The sequence below is a fragment of the Equus przewalskii genome, chromosome 13 (assembly GCF_037783145.1).
Source record: "Equus przewalskii isolate Varuska chromosome 13, EquPr2, whole genome shotgun sequence".
Lineage (NCBI taxonomy): Eukaryota > Metazoa > Chordata > Mammalia > Perissodactyla > Equidae > Equus > Equus przewalskii.
This window is the reverse complement of record NC_091843.1, coordinates 69,613,820-69,634,003: the sequence shown is the minus strand read 5'-3', so window position 1 is coordinate 69,634,003 and position 20,184 is coordinate 69,613,820. Positions and strand designations below refer to the sequence as shown.

Below are 20,184 nucleotides of genomic sequence, written 5' to 3'. Positions count from 1 at the left end.
TCTTCCCTAGTACTCCTACTCTACTACTCTCTCACTTCTCAAATTGAGTGTTCCTAGACCACCTCCTCCACACTAGAGAACACACTCTCAGCACAATGTCTGGCACTTAGTACTTCCTTAACAGAAGCTAGTATGAGCACAGGGGTGTTTTACTTAACAACTGTATCCCTACTTTCTAGCACTCTACCTGACTCTGAAAATATATTTGTGGATTAATAAAAGGCTAATACCACCTCCTCTTGCTTTTTATTTGAAAACACCACAAGCCTAAGTCTTTCACAGAAATCTCCTTGTTCCTTCCTCCTGGTGCCAGCCTCTACTTTTCTTTTGGGTTTTTTCTTCCTCCAAATCATCTAATTTAAAATTGCTTGGGGTAAAATAATTTTAAGAAACTTCTTTTGAAAAAAATCAGAAAATCTGGAAACACTGGGTCCACTTCCCACATGGTCACAACTGTCTATACCTAAAGTAGCACTAGGGGCCAGCCTGGTGGTGTAGTGGTTAAGTTCACACGTTCTGCTTTGGCCACCCGGGGTTCACTGGTTTAAATCCCGGGTGGAGACCTAGCACCGCTTGTCAAACCATGCTGTGGCAGGCATCCCACATACAAAATAGAGGGAGACAGGCATGGATGTTAGCTCAGGGCCAGTCTTCCTCAGCAAAAAGAGGAGGAGTGGCAGCAGATGTTAGCTCAGAGCTAATCTTCCTCCAAAAAATAAAATAAAATAAAGTAGCACTAGTTCTTTTCGAGGATGCAAATGATCTCCAATTCACCAGTCGTCCCCCTCAAACAAATGTCTCCTACTCAGACAGCTTCATTTATTTATGTTTTCTGCTTGGCCCTTATGGCCCTTTCTCTCATTTATACTCTAAGACAAAATTTAAAATAGCTCTTTATAACTTTCAAAATATTTTCATACTGCATTCTATTTTATCTTCATAAAAAAAGAATGTTCTTGAACGCACATATAGGGAATTTTTCTAGACCCCTTTTCAGAGGAGACAGTCCTTCCAGGGTCCCAGCTTTAAGGAGACTTAATTTCACAGTCAAATACTTAGTTACAATCCCAACCCTGGCTTCCTTCCTGAGGGCCTGTATCCCTCCAAATATCCCCTGTGCTGCCATATGTGCTTGGAGCTTACTGTTCGGACTTTGAGTTCCCTATTGTTCCTGGTACATGGAAGTTTGCTTTCAAGTTCAGCCATGCACCTACTTTTTTCCCTTTACTCTATCTTATTTAGCATTTTCACGTGTTTGTGGGGGAGGAAGTGCTCCAGGAGTGAGTCTATGCTAGCTTAGCTCAGAATATGACAGAATAGCAACACCTCCTTTCTGTGTACCCAACTCTCCACTCAAATCAGTCCTTTGAACTAAAGAAAACACTAAGACCTAGTAAGGAGATGAGAACGATATAGTCTCAAGTGCATAAACAAAGATTCTTCCATATTACAAGGAAAAAAAAGTCTTCAAGTATTCTTTGCATTTTTGTCAACTGGAAACCAGTCTGCAATGGAACACAAAAGAAGAATGAGTAAAATAATGAGTGACCTTCTAAGACAATGGTAGCAATGGGCAGCTGCTTTCCCTATGACGAGATCATGAATAGAAGAAACTAGCCCTGATAAATCTTGGAATAGACTGAAAAAGTCAAGAAAGTGATATAGGAGTGGGAGTGGAAGTACTAAGGAGGAATGGAAAGAATATCTCAAAACAGAAGCACTAAAGAAGGAGGAAAAAAGACTGTGTATTTAAACATTATATGTAAATCAGACTACCTACATCAAAGGTTTAGATCAATGATTTCTCATTTTAATTCTATTAAACAATGCATTCATTTATTTACTTCTTTTTGCCCCTAGTACATAAAGATTTCCTTTCCCACTCCCCTACTTTTTCTTAAACTGGTAGCAGAATTTGGATGGATTAGACTCTGGGGAGAAGGAGGCGGCATGCTATAGGATACACTGATAGAATGTATATTGATTTTGCACAGAAATATTGTAACAGAGAATTACGTGCCTGACAAATACAGTAATACATACAGGAATTGTATTTACTATGTTAAAGAACGAGCATACTGCACTAAATTCTCACTTTATACCTTGCACCCTTCCCCTTTTACTGCTCAAGTGTCAATGCCATTCAAAAGGACTTCTTTAGGGGAGTTTTTCAGAGAATTTTTTGAGAGACACTTGGGGGGGAACTTCAGGGCTAATAATGGTGTTCTAACATTTAATCGACTTATTTCCTCCTAGCTTTCTAGCCCTCTCTCCGCATTGTAATTATATTTATACCTGTACACCCTTTAGATGAGCCTCAGGTTCCTGGCATATGAAAATAATAAACATACTTAAGGATTACTGTGAAGATTAAAAGAGACATAGAGCATACTGTACGATATACAGTAGTTACAGAGTTCAATATTGACAGCTATTAGAAATAAAAAACCATTAATCTTTTTCCTGAGTTCAAGATCAGAATCATTACTTCAAAGTTTGCTTTAGGTGTTCTTTGGACTATCATAACTTTAAGTACAAATATATGCAATATCTATGAATAAAACCTGAAATACTAAAACTTTCAAAACAAATTGTTTAATAAAAAAAGGAAGACACAGTGATTACTATGTGCCAGACACTGGGGTTGTCATTTAATTCTTTCAGTTTCATAGAATAAACAAATAAACTGAGGCTCAGAGAAGGCAAAGAAAACAAATATCAATACTATGATAAGTGTACAAATTATGAATACATATAAAGAATTGAAAGAAAATTCAGAAAAATGAGAGCCACCAATATCTTAGGATGATAAGAGTGATTATTTCAAAATAATATCCCTTTACGTTTGTGCCACATATATGTTGTCTCCTTGCCCCTCCTCATTCACTCAGTATCCATTTTCTGTTTGCCCATTAGTATTATATAACCATCCCTCCAGTTTTCACTGGCACATGCCCACTCAGCTAAAGATTAGATTTCCCAGTATCTCTTTCAGCTACATGTGGCCACGTGAACAGTTTCTGACCAATGGAATATGGCTAGAAATGATATGGGATTTCTATGTCATAGCCTTAAAATGGAAGTGGCTTGTCTTAAATGCTCCCCATTCTCATCTTCCTCCTCCTGGCTGAAAATGGACACCACTGAAGCAACGGAAGCCTTATGTTAAGGATAGTAAAGCTGTCCCACTAGTCAGAGTACTTGGATAACCTCAGGGGTGGAGCTCACTTAACTCAGAGTGAATAAGAAATAACTGTTCTGAGACCCTGTGTTTTGTAGTCTATAACATATACAGCACCTTAATTGGTTCTCTAATATACTATAATAATGTTTCTGCAACAAACACTTTTGAAATAAGTTTTGCATATATATATTTTGAATTCATTTGCTCCTCTTCAACTAACAAGCATTGAGGAAGAATTTCTATCAGGAACAAACTGCCATGGGAAAAAGCAAAACTTAAGAGAATCAAAGATATAAAGATGGATAGATTCCTGATTGAGGAACCGGAGGTCGAGGAAATGGAATGGGGGCAAGGCTTCATGGAGGAAGTGATTGTTAGTATTCTCCATACTTTTCCCTCTAGAGAATCCTTTCTTTCTTTTTTTTTTTGCTGAGGAAGATTCGCCCTGAGCTAACATCTGTTGCCAATCTTCCTCTCTTTGCTTGAGGAAGATTTGCCCTGAGCTGAAATCTGTGCCAATCTTCCTCTATTTTGTATGTGGGTTGCGCCATAGCATGGCCGCCGACAAGGGGTCTAGGTCTATGCCCAGGAAGCAAACCTGGGCCACCAAAGAAGAGCACACCAAACGTAACCACTAGGCCCCAGGGCTGGCCCCAGAACTCTTTCTGAAGAAACTGATAAAACTTCCCACTCTTCAAGATTACTCAAAAATATCATATCCTTTATGTAATCTTTTCCATTTTCTCCAGGCAAGGTCATTGTTCCAGCCCACGTGTTCACAATATTTTGCTTATATGTTAGTAGTAAGTCCTTTACAATATTACAATTAATTTTATCCATGTATCTCTCTTCTAACTATACCCTGGAATTCTTAAGTTGGGCATTTATTTTACTTATTTTTATAAACCATTATCCATTTCCACAGGACTAGAGAAACAATATGGAAATCAGTAGGTATTGAATAAACACTTACAATTTAAAAAATGAATTAGTGACCAAAGGCAATGGCTTTCAAACTTTTTGGACTATGACTTATATAATAAATACATTTTACATCATGATGCAGTACACACACATGCACATGTAAGCATAACAAAAGCTGGATGAAATAATACTCTACAAGAGGAACACTCTATTTCCCATTCTAGTTTACATTATTCTCTTTCACTTAAAAAAATTTTTTTGATCATGAAACTCTAATTGTTGCAACTCACTATTTAAAATATATTTGCCTTGAACAAATCATTTGGAAAATAAGATGGGTTCAGCTAGACGATAACTAAGGTCAGACCACCTTTATATTCTATAAAATTATATTGTATTAAAATTTGTTATCCACCTTATCTTTTACTACAAGCCTTAAAAACTATTAAAGGTTTCAGAAAATCCAGAAAGTATCTATCCATCTGTATGGTTCTGAAAACCAGTCAGGAGCAATGATTTTTTAGGCACTAAACAGCAAGCAAACAGTCCCTTTTAGCATTCTAAACTACCAATCCAAGACAAAATTCTATTACAAAGTAAAACCTTCTTAAAGTAAGTTGATTCTATCAATCACTTAAAGTGTCCGACTGAATAAACGAGAATAAAACTGCTAGAAATAGATGCTGGGAAGGGTTAACATTTAGCACAACTAATTTCAAAGATGATTATTTGGGTTTAGTCATGTTGAATCTGAGATAAAGAAAGTAAACTCAAAAGTTTCTTTAGTAAGCATTCAGACAATCAGATGAAAAACAAGGACTACATATATATACACTCGAAAGTCACTAAATAGTAGTTTCATAAAACATTTGCAATTTGTTATAATATTAATGACCTGATAAAGATCTCTAATTCTATAGAATTTGTAATTTCCAAACTACATGTAACGTAATTTATAATTACAAGTAGGTAAAGCTAATGATACTCCCCCCTCCATTAGAATTACCTATCATGCAGAAGTCTAACACATGTGGAAATTATATGTCTAGAAATAACCTTCAAAGTAATTGAGTGAGGGAGTGTTATAAGATAGAATCTAGACATAAAACTAGATTGGCCATGAGATGAAATATGCGGAAGCCAGATGATGTGTACAAGAGGATCCGTTTTACTATTGTCACTATTTTGCATATACTTGAAATTCTCCACAATTTTCAAGTTAGCACAAGTAGTAAAGTATATGTCTATATTTAAAAGTCTAACTTTAAGGAGATTATCCATTTGATTAATTTGATTTTAAAAAGGTTTTTAAAATATTTACATGCTTTTAAATTACTTTTATGAATACTGTTGCAAAAAGACAAAGTTCTCAGCAATACATGCTTTACTTTCTAACAAAATTATTTGTAATTTGGTATTTCACCCATCTGCAAAATCCTTGGGAGTGTACTGCACACAAGAACAACCTCCAACTACTGTGAGTCATTTAGCAAAAAACGAAAAAGTGAACTAATCAACATAGAATGGTATGACAGAGATAAGCTACTGCACACTAGGTCAATCCTTAGGTATAAAACACACGCTAAAACTGGAAAAAAGAGGAGGTTATTTACATTTTCAGGACTCATGTACAGCTAACTGTAATTCTTATTTTCTTATAAAATTTCCTTTCAGATCAGATTTCTTCCTTTTATTAACATAATTCAAGATTTAGTCATTTAGAACTGGGAATACTGTGGCAGTTGCATCAAATGGCAATAATCATATTATTATCTACCTCAAGCACAAAAACAAGAACAGTCTTCTTTGAGGGAATTTAGACTGTAACTCCAGTCTTCTCCAATGGCCCCATTCCTTTATATTATCTCTTCAGCATAGTATTTATTGCCTTCTAACATCATTTTTCCTGGGTATAAAAATTTCTCTTGACTTTTTGCCTAAGCCTGTCAAAATATCTCACCATATCATAAAAGTCACATTACCAGGACTTTAACACGCACATAATTTAAGATTATCAGCGTTTTGAATGATCTCTTAAAAAAAATTCATTCTGATAGTGGGTTTGATGCAGAAATTAACCATTTGTCTTTGGATCAAACTTCTCTGTCTCTTCCTTTGAACTGCTGTAGACTGCATCTTTCTGTATTTACCATATCCACCTGATGCTACAAATATGTAAGGCTTAGGTCTTTTTCTTGATTTAGAGAAGAATCTCAAATTTTAGGATTTCATGGTATTTACCATATAGCAGTTGTTTAATCATCTACACTAAATAACTATCTGAGGACAGAGAACTGTAGTTCTGAAAGTAGGAATAGGAGAGATGTGAAATAGCTAACAGAAGGTTTTTGTTAAGAAAAGAGCTCCCCACTATTTTTGTGCCTTATGCCTCAGCTCTGAGACATACTGCAGACATAAGATCCCAAAACCCAGTACTGCTTAGCCAGAACTTTGCATGTTTGTGTATTTTGATCTCAATGATAATTTAAATCTCACTTAATCTATCCACATCAATGAAACTTTTCGAAAGCAGTTGAACAAGGTGACTTTTGACTAAGCAGTCACCTCATATCACAGTGACAGACAATACTACATCATTTCTCATCATTATGAAGATTACAAAAGTTAAAGAGCTCCGTGAAAACTTCCATATAGCCCAGTACTTTAGTCCAGTAATTTGCCCAATTCCATTTTCTTTCACCTCACTTGCATACCTACGTGGCCCCATGAATTGGAATATACTCACTTTCTTGACTGTGTATTTAAACCCGGCTATTCCATTATCACCTCTAGATCATACGACCCTTTCTCCAAGTTAATTTATAGTTTTAAAAGATGGCAAGATACTAAGTGACTCCAGGTGAATAGCTTCATATATATGCATATGAATTTAATATGCATAGAAATCTCCTGGGAATATTGTTAAAATGAAAATTCTGATTTAGTAAATCTGGGAGACACAGGGGAACTTTTAGATGAAAGAATCATTCTGACAGTACTGGGGTGGAGAATAAATGATTCTACGCATTTGTCAAAACCCATAAAACTGTCTATCACAGAGTAAATGTAATATATGCAAGTTTAAAAAAATCAACCCATGTGACTGAGAATCCTAGGATGGAATGCAAATTGTGATAAAAGAGTAACTTTATTATAAATTTATGACATCACATACTGAAGGGGGTGGGGGGAAAGATGCTAACTGGAGTAACTTTGGAAAACAGTGTTTGACTAGAAATTCTAAGGCTAAATATAATAGGAACTGTACACTGTACATAAACACTGTATTCTAGTTGGTAAATTTCTTTCTTCTGTGACAATGGCCTAAAAATTCTGAAACTACTTTATCTGTATGCTGAGGGTGAGGTCATGGATGGTGGATGGAGGATGGTGCAAGCCAGGTTTCTCTCTGTTGGAGACGGAAGTTAATAAAGAAGCAAGAAAGGAAGGTTAGGATGAATCCTGTAGTACAGGATTACCGTCGGAGGCATCAGTACAAACCCAAGTTTACGTCAATATATATACAGATGAACAGATACAGAAACAACTGTAGATATGTTGATATACGTGGTTTAGTATATATACATATATTACGTAGCTCTGTCTGCTTTGTCCGCTGAGAGGGCCTAGAAGCAATGACACCTGAGCAGCAACGAGCATACTCAGCACCCAAATCTTCTTTCTAACATCCTTTTCTCCAATAAAAGGAACCAGGGCTCTTTGGAGAAATGAGTGACTCTAGGACAAAAGAATGGGAATGTGTAAAAAGTACACAGAAGCCAACCTGAAAGAAAGCTCACAATGGGCAAGGCTAGAACAATTTGAGCAACAAAATAAACAATTTATTGGATTATAACCCAAAGTATAAAATACATATACACAAGTCCAAGCTTATACAAATGAATGATTGACTAAATGGGAGATAAATGACTTCTTTACGAAAGATTCCATTTAATATATGTAGATACTACCTCCCAGAAGGAGATGGAACTTAATTCCCACTCCCCCCACCCCCTTGAGAGTGAGCTAGACATAGACATTTGCGGCCAAAGAAGACAGTATGGAAAGGGAAAAACAAACAGTAACTTGACAGTGGAGAAACCTGGCAAATGCTGCCTTGGCCAAGTGATAAAGGTTATCATCATCAGTAATGTCATGTGGATATTAGGCTCCCCATACGATGTGACTAGAAGAACATTTCATCTGTGTGATATTCTTTCTAAAAACTGATAACCCTAGTTTATCCTAGTTTAACAAAAACATCAGACAAATCCAAACTGGGGGCATTCTACAGGACACCTGGCCAGTACTTCTCAAGATTGTTAAGGAAATCAAGGAAAGAGGACGCTGGGGAGAGTTGACAATTAAATGCAACATGGAACTTTCGGTTGAATCCCGGAACAGAAAGAGATCATTAATGGAAAAATCAATGAAATCCAAGTAAAGTCTGAAATTTAGTTAATAGTTTTTTAAAAAAAATTCTTTTAAATGGTTATAAATCTGGTTTCCTCGTCTGGAGAGTGGGAATCATAATACTGCGTATATTACGGGAGTTTTGTGAGGATGAACTGTGATAAATTCACATAATGCACCATGTACTGTGCGCCATGCCTGGTTCAGAGTGAGAGCTCAATAATTATTGGTTACCATTACTATTGTTTCTAGAGAAATGAAATGTACCCAGCTTCCTGTTGGCATGGCCTATGACCTGGTTCTTTGGGGCTTCCCAGAAAATAAAAACCACATATAACAACAACATCAATAACAAAAAAAGTGGCAAAGTGCTTAATGACTCCATGCAAACCACTTCATATACATGTGCATTAATTTAATATGAATATGAATTACTGGAGAATCTTGTTAAAATGAAGATTCTGATTCAGCAGGTCTGGGGTAGGGCCCCAGTTGTACATTTTGAACGACGTCTTGGAAAGTTACATCATATACAATTCTCTTATCCTTATCAGTTAAAAAAGTCTAAATACTTTATAGTAACCTAGACTAACCACAATCCTTAGGAAATCCTGTGAAAATTTTAATTTGGTAAATTCTATTTGGAAAGAGAGTATCTTATTACTAAAGCTCCTGCTGAATAGTTTACTGAGTTGTCAAAGGATAAGAAATGATCTTAGATGATCTTGGATTCAGTAGCATATAAAGGATATTTCAGAGAAAAATAGGAAAAGATGAAGAAAGCACACAGTGAACTGAGAAACACGGAATAACAAAAAATGAGATGTAAGAGTCATACTTTCCTGCAATTAATGACATCACAGAAAATTTTAAAAATCAGTTTCCTTAACTCAATGATTTCTAGCCGTTCTGGCTTTGTGATTTCACATTTTCCCATCTTCCTTAATATGTTTCTTAGCACAAACTTGAAATTTAAAAAATGATGTTTGTTTTGAAAACTCTGAGATAACCGCAAAGCAAGCTCAGCAAACACCATTTTAACTGGTATTGACTTTAAAAATTGTTCAAATTTATTTAGTGAAAGAAACTAACATTTTGATGGCAAGAAATCTTTCTGGTATGTGTATACACAAATGCAATGTTTCCAAAAATAGTATATCACAGTAGAATTCAACAGGACACTAACAGATACATGGTGAAAATTGTGGCCTGTGTTCAAATTAACTTTGAATTGGTTCTCCTTACACTTAACAGGTCATTTAGACTCTAGGGCTTCTCAAAGCCTTTAAAAAGCCTTTTAAAGATTCTGATTTTCTAAAAAGGAGATTTTCATTTAAACATTTCCAGTGATCATACTCCCTACTCACTGCCTACCCAAAACACTTTAAAAGCTGAGATCCAAAGATTCTTGAAGCATAACACAATAATTAAATATTTTCTATAAGCCAAGGAAATTTAAGCGTTACACAGAGTTCTTCTAAGTAAATAAAAAATTTACACACATATATATTTAAAACATATACGTAAATATATTAAATCAAGTACTGTTAATGCTATAAAAAGCTATAATGAAACAAAAAAGAATTCTAAGAATCAGGTCAACAAAGCTCATTGCCAGCTATAGATTAATTCTAAATGGTTAAGACCATTATAGCACACCACTAACAATTTTCCTCTATAAGAATTTTTCAAGAGCATGATATATAAAGACTAATTAAAGTGATTCAAATAAATTCTCAAATTTACATGGAAAAACTTACACTATTGAAAATTTAATCTACAGGCAAGCAGAGAAATTCTGAGTATTAAGCACGTATCAATCATCTAAAAACTAGCAAACTGTCACCATATATTTCTGATCTTTACCCATAAATCTAGTCCTGGAGTAAATCATCATTCAAGACAACTTTAAAATAAATAACAAGGATTTGAAAAACTTGGTTGCAAATAACAACACATCTACACAGCTGGGAACTGATACTTTGAAATCTTCCAACAGTATCTTTAGAAAGCTTAACTTCAGTTATGTAATAAACTTTGTGCTGAGTTGAAACTGATGTACAGGTGCATCCTGACCCAAATTTCTTAGTAAATAAGTTTCAAAACTGTCAGTTATAGCACAGCCAAAGAGACATCTTCCTATCAATTCTTCTTCTTCTTCATGGTTATAGAGAATTTTCCACATGGAAAGAATCAAAAAATGATTTTTCAGTACAAAGCTAATTATACCAACCAAAAATGCCAAATGACTTCTTGCTTAAGTCTATTTCATTTCATAAACTTCCACAATACAAGAGAAAATTTAAAGCCAAAAATATGTTTAAAAATTTCAGCCAATAAAAATCAAATTTTACTTTAAAAACTATTTACGATGTACATTAATTTTAAAAGTAGGGTATATTTCTCCTCTCACCACTCTATAATAATATTCATAGTAACAGTAGCTTCTGTTTTTTGCAAGAAAATCCCCTTATGTTTATAAAGTTCACCTCCCGGCCCTTTTAACTAGGCACAATCTCCCTTCTCTGTACTGCCTTGTTATGAAAGCTCTGGGGTAGGGGCCTGAGGGTTAGTAACAATGACAGCAGAGCAAAGGAAAAGGATAGCATAACAGCAGTAAGGAAGAAAATGAAAGCAAAATAGAAGCAGGCCTCCCTCCTTCTGATAAACATCAAGGCAGTTGAAAGAACTAGATAACTCGACAATCATACTTCTCAGAAGCACATAACCTGCATAGTAGAAACGATTCAGAATAATTAGAGAATATGCTTTGCAATTATTTCAAATAAGTATGCATTATAAAAGATTCCTTTAAGTCAATTTAATTTCACAGAGTTTAATTTTTTTCATCTATACTATCAAATTTGACTTACTACTCCCCTTTGCTTTAGATGTGGCAGTGAAATATAAGAAAATTTCTGGAAAAGGTAAGGAATCAGAAAGTAACAGCATGTGCTCTCTCTGCATACTCAACGAGAGGATTTACTCTCAAGAGTCTTATTTCCTATTTTTTGGGATAGTTTGGTTCCTGTGTTTCCTCTAGATATTTCTACCTATTAACCACTTCATTGCTCACTAATGAATAAGAGAATGTGGACAATGTGACTCTCCTATTCACTTACTATAGCCAATAAACCTGTAGAGATTTCAATCAAAGCTGAGATTCTAATTCAAAAGTCTTCTAATTTACCTCTCAACTCTGGTGATTCTAGCCAAACTCTATTATTTGAAACCTTATTATACACTGTAAATTAAGCGGTAGGATGAAACTTCAAAATCACTTAGTTCAACTCTTATTACTTTATAGTTGGGAAATCATTCAGAGAAACAGTTAGTGGAGAGATGGTGTCGACTCAGGTTTTGTAACTCCAGACCAATACTTGTTCCACTAAATCAAATACATATCTCACTGCTTCATTTTCTACCCAAGATTTCTTCTGAAACCCTCCTAACTGCCAAAACTTTCCTGTTTCTTGTCCATCACATTACTCAATCACTGTAATTAATGCTTCAGTTATGGAGTGTCCTATATTACATAAAACACAATGCTAATTATAATAAGCAAATATTAAGTGTTCATTATATCAAGAAATATTTTAAGCCCTTTATATATAGCATCTCATTTAATCCTCAACTTCAAATAAGATAAATAATACCGTAATTCCCATTTTATAAGGGCAAAAATCAAAACCTCAGAGGTTAAATAATTTGTGAATACACAGCTAATAAGAAGCAGGACCAGGATAAGTAATCAGGCAGTCTGACTCCAATGTCCATATTCCTGATATCTACATACAATAACTGTACCTAACTACATGGACTGTTTAATATGCAGATAACTCAAAATTTGGGGGCTACAGAAGAATTTAAAGAGAGTTTATATTTGAAGAGGCTTCTTTCACATTTTCACATTAAAATAGCTTAATGTGGCTTATTTCCATAAACGATATCTTCTTTACAGAGACATGGCCCAAGTAAGAACTCTTAAATTAAAACTCAAATTAAAAAAACAAATAGAGGAAAAAAAGAGTTACAATACTTTAACAAATGCCCAGATCAGCACTGTCAAAAGGACTTTTTGTAGTGATAGTACTGTTTTCTATCTGTGCTGTCCACGACGGTAGCCGCTAGCCACACGGGACTATTCAGCACTTGAAATGTGTCTAGTGTGACTGAGTAATTAAATTTTTAGTATTTTGTAATTTTAATTAATTTAGATTTAAATAGCCACATGTGACTAGTGGCTACTGTACTGGACAGCACAGGTGCAGAAAAAGATGAGGGAAGAAATTCTTATTGCCTTTATTTAGAGAGTGCACTATCAGTCAAATCAATTTAAATGTCTTTTTTTACTGGCTCTAGCTCCAATTATTATTTTTTTTTAAAGATTTTATTTTTTCCTTTTTCTCCCCAAAGCCCCCAGGTACACAGTTGTATACTCTTCGTTGTGGGTCCTTCTAGTTATGGCATGTGGGACGCTGCCTCAGCGTGGTTTGATGAGCAGTGCCATGTCCGCGCCCAGGATTCGAACCAACGAAACACTGGGCCGCCTGCAGCGGAGCGCGTGAACTTAACCACTCGGCCACGGGGCCAGCCCCAACTAGCTCCAATTATTAACCCAAACAATATAAACCTCCAAGGAGACTTAAGTAACTCAAACTTTCTATTATTTAAATTCTTCTTTATCTCAAAGGAAAAAAATAATTAAAATCCTCTATTATCAACAAAGCTTCATATATTAGAAACTTTTTACTGTTTGGGTAGCTAAGAGGAAGAACTTGAACCTGAAAATTCCCTACCTATTAAGAAAACTAAAAGAGTCACAAAAGTTTTCAATTCTCTTCGCAATAAATACTTGATAATAAGTGCTTACCTTGATTCTCCACTACTGTTTCTAACACTTTCTTCATCACTGTGTCCATTCATTGTAAATATCAAGAAGTTTTAAAATAAAATATAAATCTTCCCAGTTTAAAAGATGAATATAAATACTGACTCCTCCTTGAATATCAAAAATTCACAGATGAATTTCCTTCAACATTCACAGGTTTCCTGGGACCCTTTTTGATTCACCTAAAGAAAACACAGTAAGAAAATAAGAAAATTTCCTGTAGAGAAAAAGACAAGTCTGTTTAGAACTTATACAAATCTACCTAGGCCATTTAGAAACAGCTAGGCTTCTATTAACTATATTCCTGACTACTTATTAGAATTTAGCACACCACTGCTTATTTTTGATAGAAGAAATTAAAATATGTGTGGAGTGCTAAAACTTTTAGACTAACTGCAACTATGTAGCGATACATATATACACACTTTGGATAAGTAGATAACTAAAGCACACTGGTAGTATATAACATATGCATACATTCCAAGAATAGAAAATGGAGTCTTCTTAGATACTTGGTCAAACGAAGTAAGGGGGAAAAAGGCTACCTTTAATCAAGCACTAATTCCTATCACCAAGAACTTCATATACTTGAATGAGGGAAAGTTTTGAAAATGATCACATGAGAACAGAAGAATAAAAGGCTATCATATAATCCTGGCAAAAACTCTATAGGTCAAAATAGATGTGTACTTTCACAGGTAAGCCAACAGGGGAATGATAAAACTTAAATAACATTTATCCAGTTTGGACTTGTGGAGATTCCATTTAAAAAAAAAAAAAGGTAATGAACATCCACTATGATTTCTTAAGCAAACGGTTTGGGGCAGAAATCATGGACCAAGACACAGCATTTCCACCTTTCAAAGATTTCAGCACAACACTGGAGAGTCACCTACAAGCCATCCACGAATAAACAAAGGAGATCTCTGGCAGGGGAGGGAGAGGAAGAAGCGGGGGAAGGAGACGTCAGATCCTTCCCCAGCCAGAAAGTACCGAGATAGCCGACTGAGAGCAGAGCTGTCTCCGACCTCAGCAAAGAGAACTCACTCCTACGACTATTTCCATTCCACAAAAAAGAGGGGGGAAACAGGCTGTTGCCAACTTAATCACAGCAAACTCTGCATCTAGATCGGGATTTTAATTCTCCAGAAACTAAGAGCCGGTAGACTCTGCAAGAACTGGTTATCCAAAAAGTAACTATTCCACGCAACATTTATCCCTCTTGTTAAATATTAATTCCAACTAGTCAAAGAGCTTTACTAGTAAACAATTAAGTCTTGAAAAATCTAGGTACTCTAACAAACCGCCTCTTTCCCGAAACTCTGTCAGCGTTGAGAAAGTTCACTCCTCGTTTCGTTCTTTCCTTTTCACCTCCCTTTCGCCCCTCAAAATGGCTTTCTCTGCACACTGTAACTTCCTTTTTCCCCTCATCTTCCCTCTCCGAGTCAGTCCTCTTTCTGAGACCCTTCTCACAAGCGTCAGTTCGGAAGCCGCGAGCACACGCAGCTCCTCGGGCCTTTCACGCGTCCTAACAATGACTCTTCCCCAAGTCGCCGACCCTGTCCCCCCTCCTCCCGGCCCGGCTTTCAGCAGCAGCCCGGCTCCTGCTAAGTTTCCGAGGCGGTCCTCGAAAGGAGGCTGGAAACCTTCCTCCTTCCTCAGCCGTCCATCGCAGCTTCGCTCCAATCAGTCTCCCATCCGGACGCACGCTCCCACCCCCGGCCCTCCCAGGGCCTCTATCCTCGTCCCGCAGTCTCTCTTCCCGCCTCAAACTTCCCGCAGACCCGCTCCGCGCCCTCCCGGGCTCGCCCGGGCCGCCGCCGCCCCCTCCCCCTCCCCGCCGCTCCCCACGTGCTGGGAGGCCGGGTCGCGGCGGGACCGACGCGCCGGCCAAGGGCTCGCCGCTCGGGCTCCGCAGCTCTGCCCTCGCGGCCCAGCGGTGCCCACGCCGAGGAGGCCTGGGCTCCACCGCCCAGCTGCCCGCCCGCCCAGCGCTGGGATGCGCTCCGCGGCGCCGGCCTGCGCTCGCCACTCACACGCCCCCCGCGCGCCCAACCCGGCCGCCACCGCCGCCGCCGGCCCTCGCAGAGCCGCCCCGGCCTTCGCCCGGCGCCCGGCCGCTGGGCCGCCGCCCGGGCACCGCGCCGCCCCCGCCCTCTGCCCGGCCGGCTCCCGTCCTGCCCGCCACATCCTGACCCGCCCGCCGCCCCTTTTCTTACCGGCGGACGTGCAGGCTTCGCGGGGCGGAGGGAGCCACTCCGATCGGCGGCCTCCCCCGCGCCCGGGCCCGCGGTCTCCGCCGCCGAGTGAGTCCTCGGGCTCCGGGCGTCTCGGGGTAAGCAGGAGTCCGGGAGGGGGAGGGGGACGGGGAAGGACGCGGCGGGGAAGGGGAAGCCCCGGCCCGCGGCACCAACGCGCGATCCCCTGCGGAGCGGATCCAACAATCAATTCATTATTGAAGCACCAACGGCGAGGGCAGCCAGAGCCAGAAGTAAAGAGCCGTCGTCGTCGCCGCAGGCACGCGCGCGCTCCCGCTCCCGCCGCTTATCGGCTCCCGGCAGCCGCCATGACGCCGAGAGAGCGAGCGCAACCGTCTCCGTCGTAGCCGCCGCCGCCGCCGCCGCCACCGAGGTCGCCGTCGCCTCCGCCTCCCGCGCGACGTAAGCTCCCCAGCTCACTCCCCTTCCCCACTGGGCGAGAGGCGGGCTGACGGGTGGGCGGGCGCGCGCACGCCGAACCCCCTCCTGCTGGCGCGCGGGCGGCGGGAGGGGCTACGTTGTGGAGTCGTGGGGCGTAGGAAGAAAGCGATTGGAGCTGAGGCGGGGCGGAGAGCGAGTGCGCGCATGCGCACCGATGGGAGCGCGCACGCCGGCGGCGCGGAGGCCGCTGGACTCTGGCTAAAGCTGTGGGCTGCTGATCCTTGCTCGGGCGCCCTCTCTTAGCAGCCGGGGTTGAATTCCGGGAAGTGGGAGCTGCAGGCTCGCTCCGTGCGGGTATGGACGCTGCTGTCACTCGGGACGGTTGCGCAAGGACTTCGCGGTGGAGAGACTGAGAGGGAACCGGGGAAGCAGGGGCATGGGGAGATGCTGAAGACTGTGATGGGGCTCGAGGAACCGCAGAAGGGTCGCGCTGGATTAGCCCAGGGAGCCGGGTCGTGCACGGTGTCCTGTCGCCCAGGCCTCGGCCCGCATCTTTTCTCCGGTCCCCGGCCCCGTCTGAGTGCCTGTCCGGAGGGACGGAGAGGGACCCGCTGCGTCACACCAGGCAGCCTGAGACCCCAACTGTTGGGCAACTGTGGTCACCTCCGACCGCCTCCTACTCTTAGGCGACCTGCGACAGAGGCTCCCTTGGGGCCTCAGGCCTCCTAAGGGCGGGGCAACTGAGGAGACGGAGAGAAAATAGAGACGAAGTTGTTGACATCCTGTGACACTTCTTGATTCATCTGTGGGTTCAGAAAAAACTTTTACAACCTTTCTAGGTCCCTCCCTGGAGGACGGGTGGAGGGTGCGGTGCCGAATCGCAACAAAAAAGCAACTCGAGGGACGTTGGTGACTGTCCATGTTTAACGTGCTGCAATTTAGTTGACGGTTTGTTTCGTAACTGTAACTGCGGGCCGCAGTTACAAGCCTAGAGATGTGTGGATGGAAACTCTGTCTTTTCAAGCGTGGTGGTGTCCCTCTTCACTCTTTTTGAAAGCGTTTTTTTATTTTTGGATCAACATTGTTTTGCACTTCATTATTTTTTCCGGTCCACAGATCAGTCTTGAATCATTCTAGGTTAACGATAGTTTTTGAAACTTTCGAATCCCATTCTTCAGTTATTTGATTTGGTGTAAAGGCCCAACTTCCGAGTTCAATGAGTTTGAATGGGGTAGCTGCATTCCCAAAATAATTCTTTTCGCATGTGGAAATATTCGTTTTAATCTACCAGCTGTTGAAACAGTTTGATTCAAAAAGATCTCAAAACATAACTCCAAATATGAGTTCATTTTATGGAAGGGTATATTCACCTTTGGGGAGTAGGGGAAGGCAAGCAGGTACACATGGGCTACTGAAAAAGAATGTGTCAGTGATCGACGGAAGAGGGAAACAAAATGGAAAACTACCATAGTTTGCAAAGTGATCTGTGCTCCGCCTCTTTTTTCTTTCCTTTTTTCCTAGTTATTAAATAACTGTAGTGCTGGGTTGTGAGGAATAACAAGACCATAGAAATCTCCATCTCTGAAGCGCCTAAAAGTAGGAACCAAGTGCTAATTTTTAATATGTTTTAAAAATATGATAAAAGTGCCTTAATGATAGGAATTTCCTGTGCCTCTAATTTCTTTTTTGCATTGCTAGAGTGGTAAGTAAAAGATAAAAGCCCCAGAAAAACAGTAACTGTGGCAGATAAAGAATTTTGTGGTCAGAAGTGTGATTGAGATAATAAGAGCCCTTAATTGTAACTATACTACCTTTTATTGTTGTCTTACAAAAAAGAACTACTGTATGTTCTTAATCTATTTTATATGTTTTCTGAAAGCACACGTCACACGTTTTTTAACTACTGACTTGCCATTTGGATGAGATATGCTGCATATAAATCCTAGACACTTTTTTGCAGAAAAAAAAATCTTGCCAAATTTGTAATAAAATATTGAACCTTGGAGATTTATATTTCTGGTAAAATCGTAGTATACTTTATAACTCCATAGGATTTTAGAATGACTGTTGAGAATATGGAGAAATACAAGGTAAGTGGAAAATTGGAACAATCTTGCCAGTTCAGTTTTTAAAGTCAGTTGATAAATAAGGCAAAAGTATTTGTTTGACCATTTGTTATCTGCGTAGTTAAATTCTCACTTTCACTTTGTTTGAATAAACTGTCTTTATCTCTACCTATGAGTATTAAAAACAATAGACAAACAGTTGATAATCTCAACACATGACTAGCAAAAATCCCTGAAAAATAACAGCAACCAGGAAGTTTTTATTCTTAGCTGATTTCCCATTTGGGACATTTCATATTCTTTGGAAACTATATTGCTTTTATGAAATCAAGGACAGCGCTTTGTGAGTCCTTAATTCTAACACATCCTACTAGGTGGGGAGAGATTGAGAACCACTTATCCAGAATTGTGAGATGTGTAACATAAAGACAATGATAACTCTTACTTTTCTGTTAATGTTTTGGATGCCCAGATGGGATTTGAATTCCATAATTAAGTTCTTGTTAATTAGAGGATTTGCCTACTAGAAGCTGCTGAAACAATCAGGACCGTATTAAACTACCCTAGAATCTCAACCTATGACATCATCCCTCAGGATGTTGCCAAACAGAGGAACAGCTTTCCAAATATACTTAAATTTACGAAGTCCTCTATAAATAGCACCCATGAAATTCTAAGTCACCTTACACTGAAAATGTATTACACATTTTCTGTTTTCTTAATCATGAAAATTATAGGAGAGGAGCTGTCGTTCCCAGTGTTGGGCAGGGAGCAGGAGTCAGTCACCTAGGAAATTTTTTCCTAATTACACATGCCTGACATTCTCATTCCTCCCCTCTCCTGATATGCAGAATTTATAGGTTCTAGGTAGTGTTTGAAAAAATATCCTAGATTCTTCTGATATCCACCAACAGCTCATCCACCTCTCTTATGGCCACTGTATTGGGATTTTTACTGATAAATTCTTGAATCATAATAAATTAAGTTTTAAATGGAAGGTTCTTAGAGATGATACTAAGAGGCAGCTATGTATAAAAGCTAATAGACATTCAAGTCTGGACACAAAGATTCTACTTCCTCTACTTACAAAATTAAGTGTGCACACAGAGTAAGAAAAAAGTTAAGTAGCTAATCTCAAAATATCAAGTTGGTGTCTTGATGCTATGTCACTCTTCCTTCCCCTCAAATCCTTTATTTACTGCCCATTTTACCTCGTATCTGTTGTCATCAGCCTTTCTTCTTAATCCCCACTACTTTGTTTATTTGGACCCTATTTTCTTATCATTTCCTCCAGCTCACCCTGTAGGCTCCTTTCAGACTTGAAATCTAATGAAAGCACTCTCCTGCTTTAAATACATATATTTAAATATACCACATATATTTGCATACATACATAATATTTTAATTACTTAGTCTGTTCACTCTGACCCCAGCATCGCCTCCCATCGTTCCCAGCAGACACTTGACACTAGCTACGTATTTCTTCAGGCCGTTGGAAAGGTATCTTTCTCATTGTTAATGGATACAGTCTGTCTATCCTGTGAATCAGTCTCTTGTAGGTTTGTTTAAGTAAGTCATCAAGAACTTTTGAGTGCCCTGACCCAATTGGACTGACACCCTGTGGGACATGACCGGCAGCCCTCTCACTTCCCTTTTCAGACATCAAATTGTGTATTCTGTAAGTGCAGCTTGTCTTTGTATTGTAATAAACCATTTTCTTCCATACTTCATTATGAGCTCTTGGAACACAGACTCTCTGTGTTCCCTATTTATTATGTTGACATTCATTCAATAAATTGCATACCAGACACTCTGCTGGGGTGGAGGAGGGGAATTAGAGTAGAGCAAAAACAGATACTTTCAAGAGTTAAAGTCTAGTGCAGAAAACAATCACTGCAAAGTCACAACTGAGAAAGATGGTATGAAGAAGCATACAGTGCTGCGAGAATTCATAACGGAGGAGCCTAGTCAGAAAAGTCCTTTAGGAAAGTGACATGATCAGAGAACTGAAGAATTAAACAGACAAAAGGGATGTGAAGAGCTCCTTTCCAGGTAAAAGAAAACATG

At 39.2% G+C, this 20,184-nt stretch overlaps 2 protein-coding genes across 3 annotated transcripts in view; one reads left to right on the top strand and one right to left on the bottom strand.

The window, feature by feature from the left end:
• Positions 1 to 16,733, bottom strand: part of CHD1 (chromodomain helicase DNA binding protein 1) — an 80,178-nt gene extending 63,445 nt beyond the window's left edge. For both annotated transcript variants that reach the window (XM_070569601.1, XM_070569602.1), the window contains exons 1-2: positions 15,632 to 16,733; positions 13,395 to 13,594 (exon numbers count right to left, since the gene is read on the bottom strand). In XM_070569601.1, the coding sequence (XP_070425702.1) occupies positions 13,395 to 13,447 (53 nt within the window). In that variant the 5' untranslated portion in view covers positions 13,448 to 13,594; positions 15,632 to 16,733. The remainder of the gene's footprint in view (positions 1 to 13,394; positions 13,595 to 15,631) is intronic.
• On the top strand, positions 14,694 to 19,847 carry LOC139075144 (uncharacterized). Its single transcript, XM_070569603.1, has 2 exons — positions 14,694 to 15,747; positions 15,874 to 19,847. Exons 1-2 carry the CDS (start codon positions 14,803 to 14,805, stop codon positions 16,015 to 16,017), a joined length of 1,089 nt encoding a protein of 362 aa, XP_070425704.1. The 5' UTR covers positions 14,694 to 14,802; the 3' UTR covers positions 16,018 to 19,847.
• The last annotated feature ends 337 nt before the right edge of the window (positions 19,848 to 20,184 follow it).

Coding starts and splice junctions, on each gene's coding strand:
- LOC139075144 (XM_070569603.1), top strand. CDS start 14,803: ATGGCTTTCTCTGCACACTGTAACTTCCTTTTTCCCCTCATCTTCCCT. Junction 15,748..15,873: donor CGGGCTCCGGGCGTCTCGGG/GTAAGCAGGAGT, acceptor TCATTATTGAAG/CACCAACGGCGAGGGCAGCC.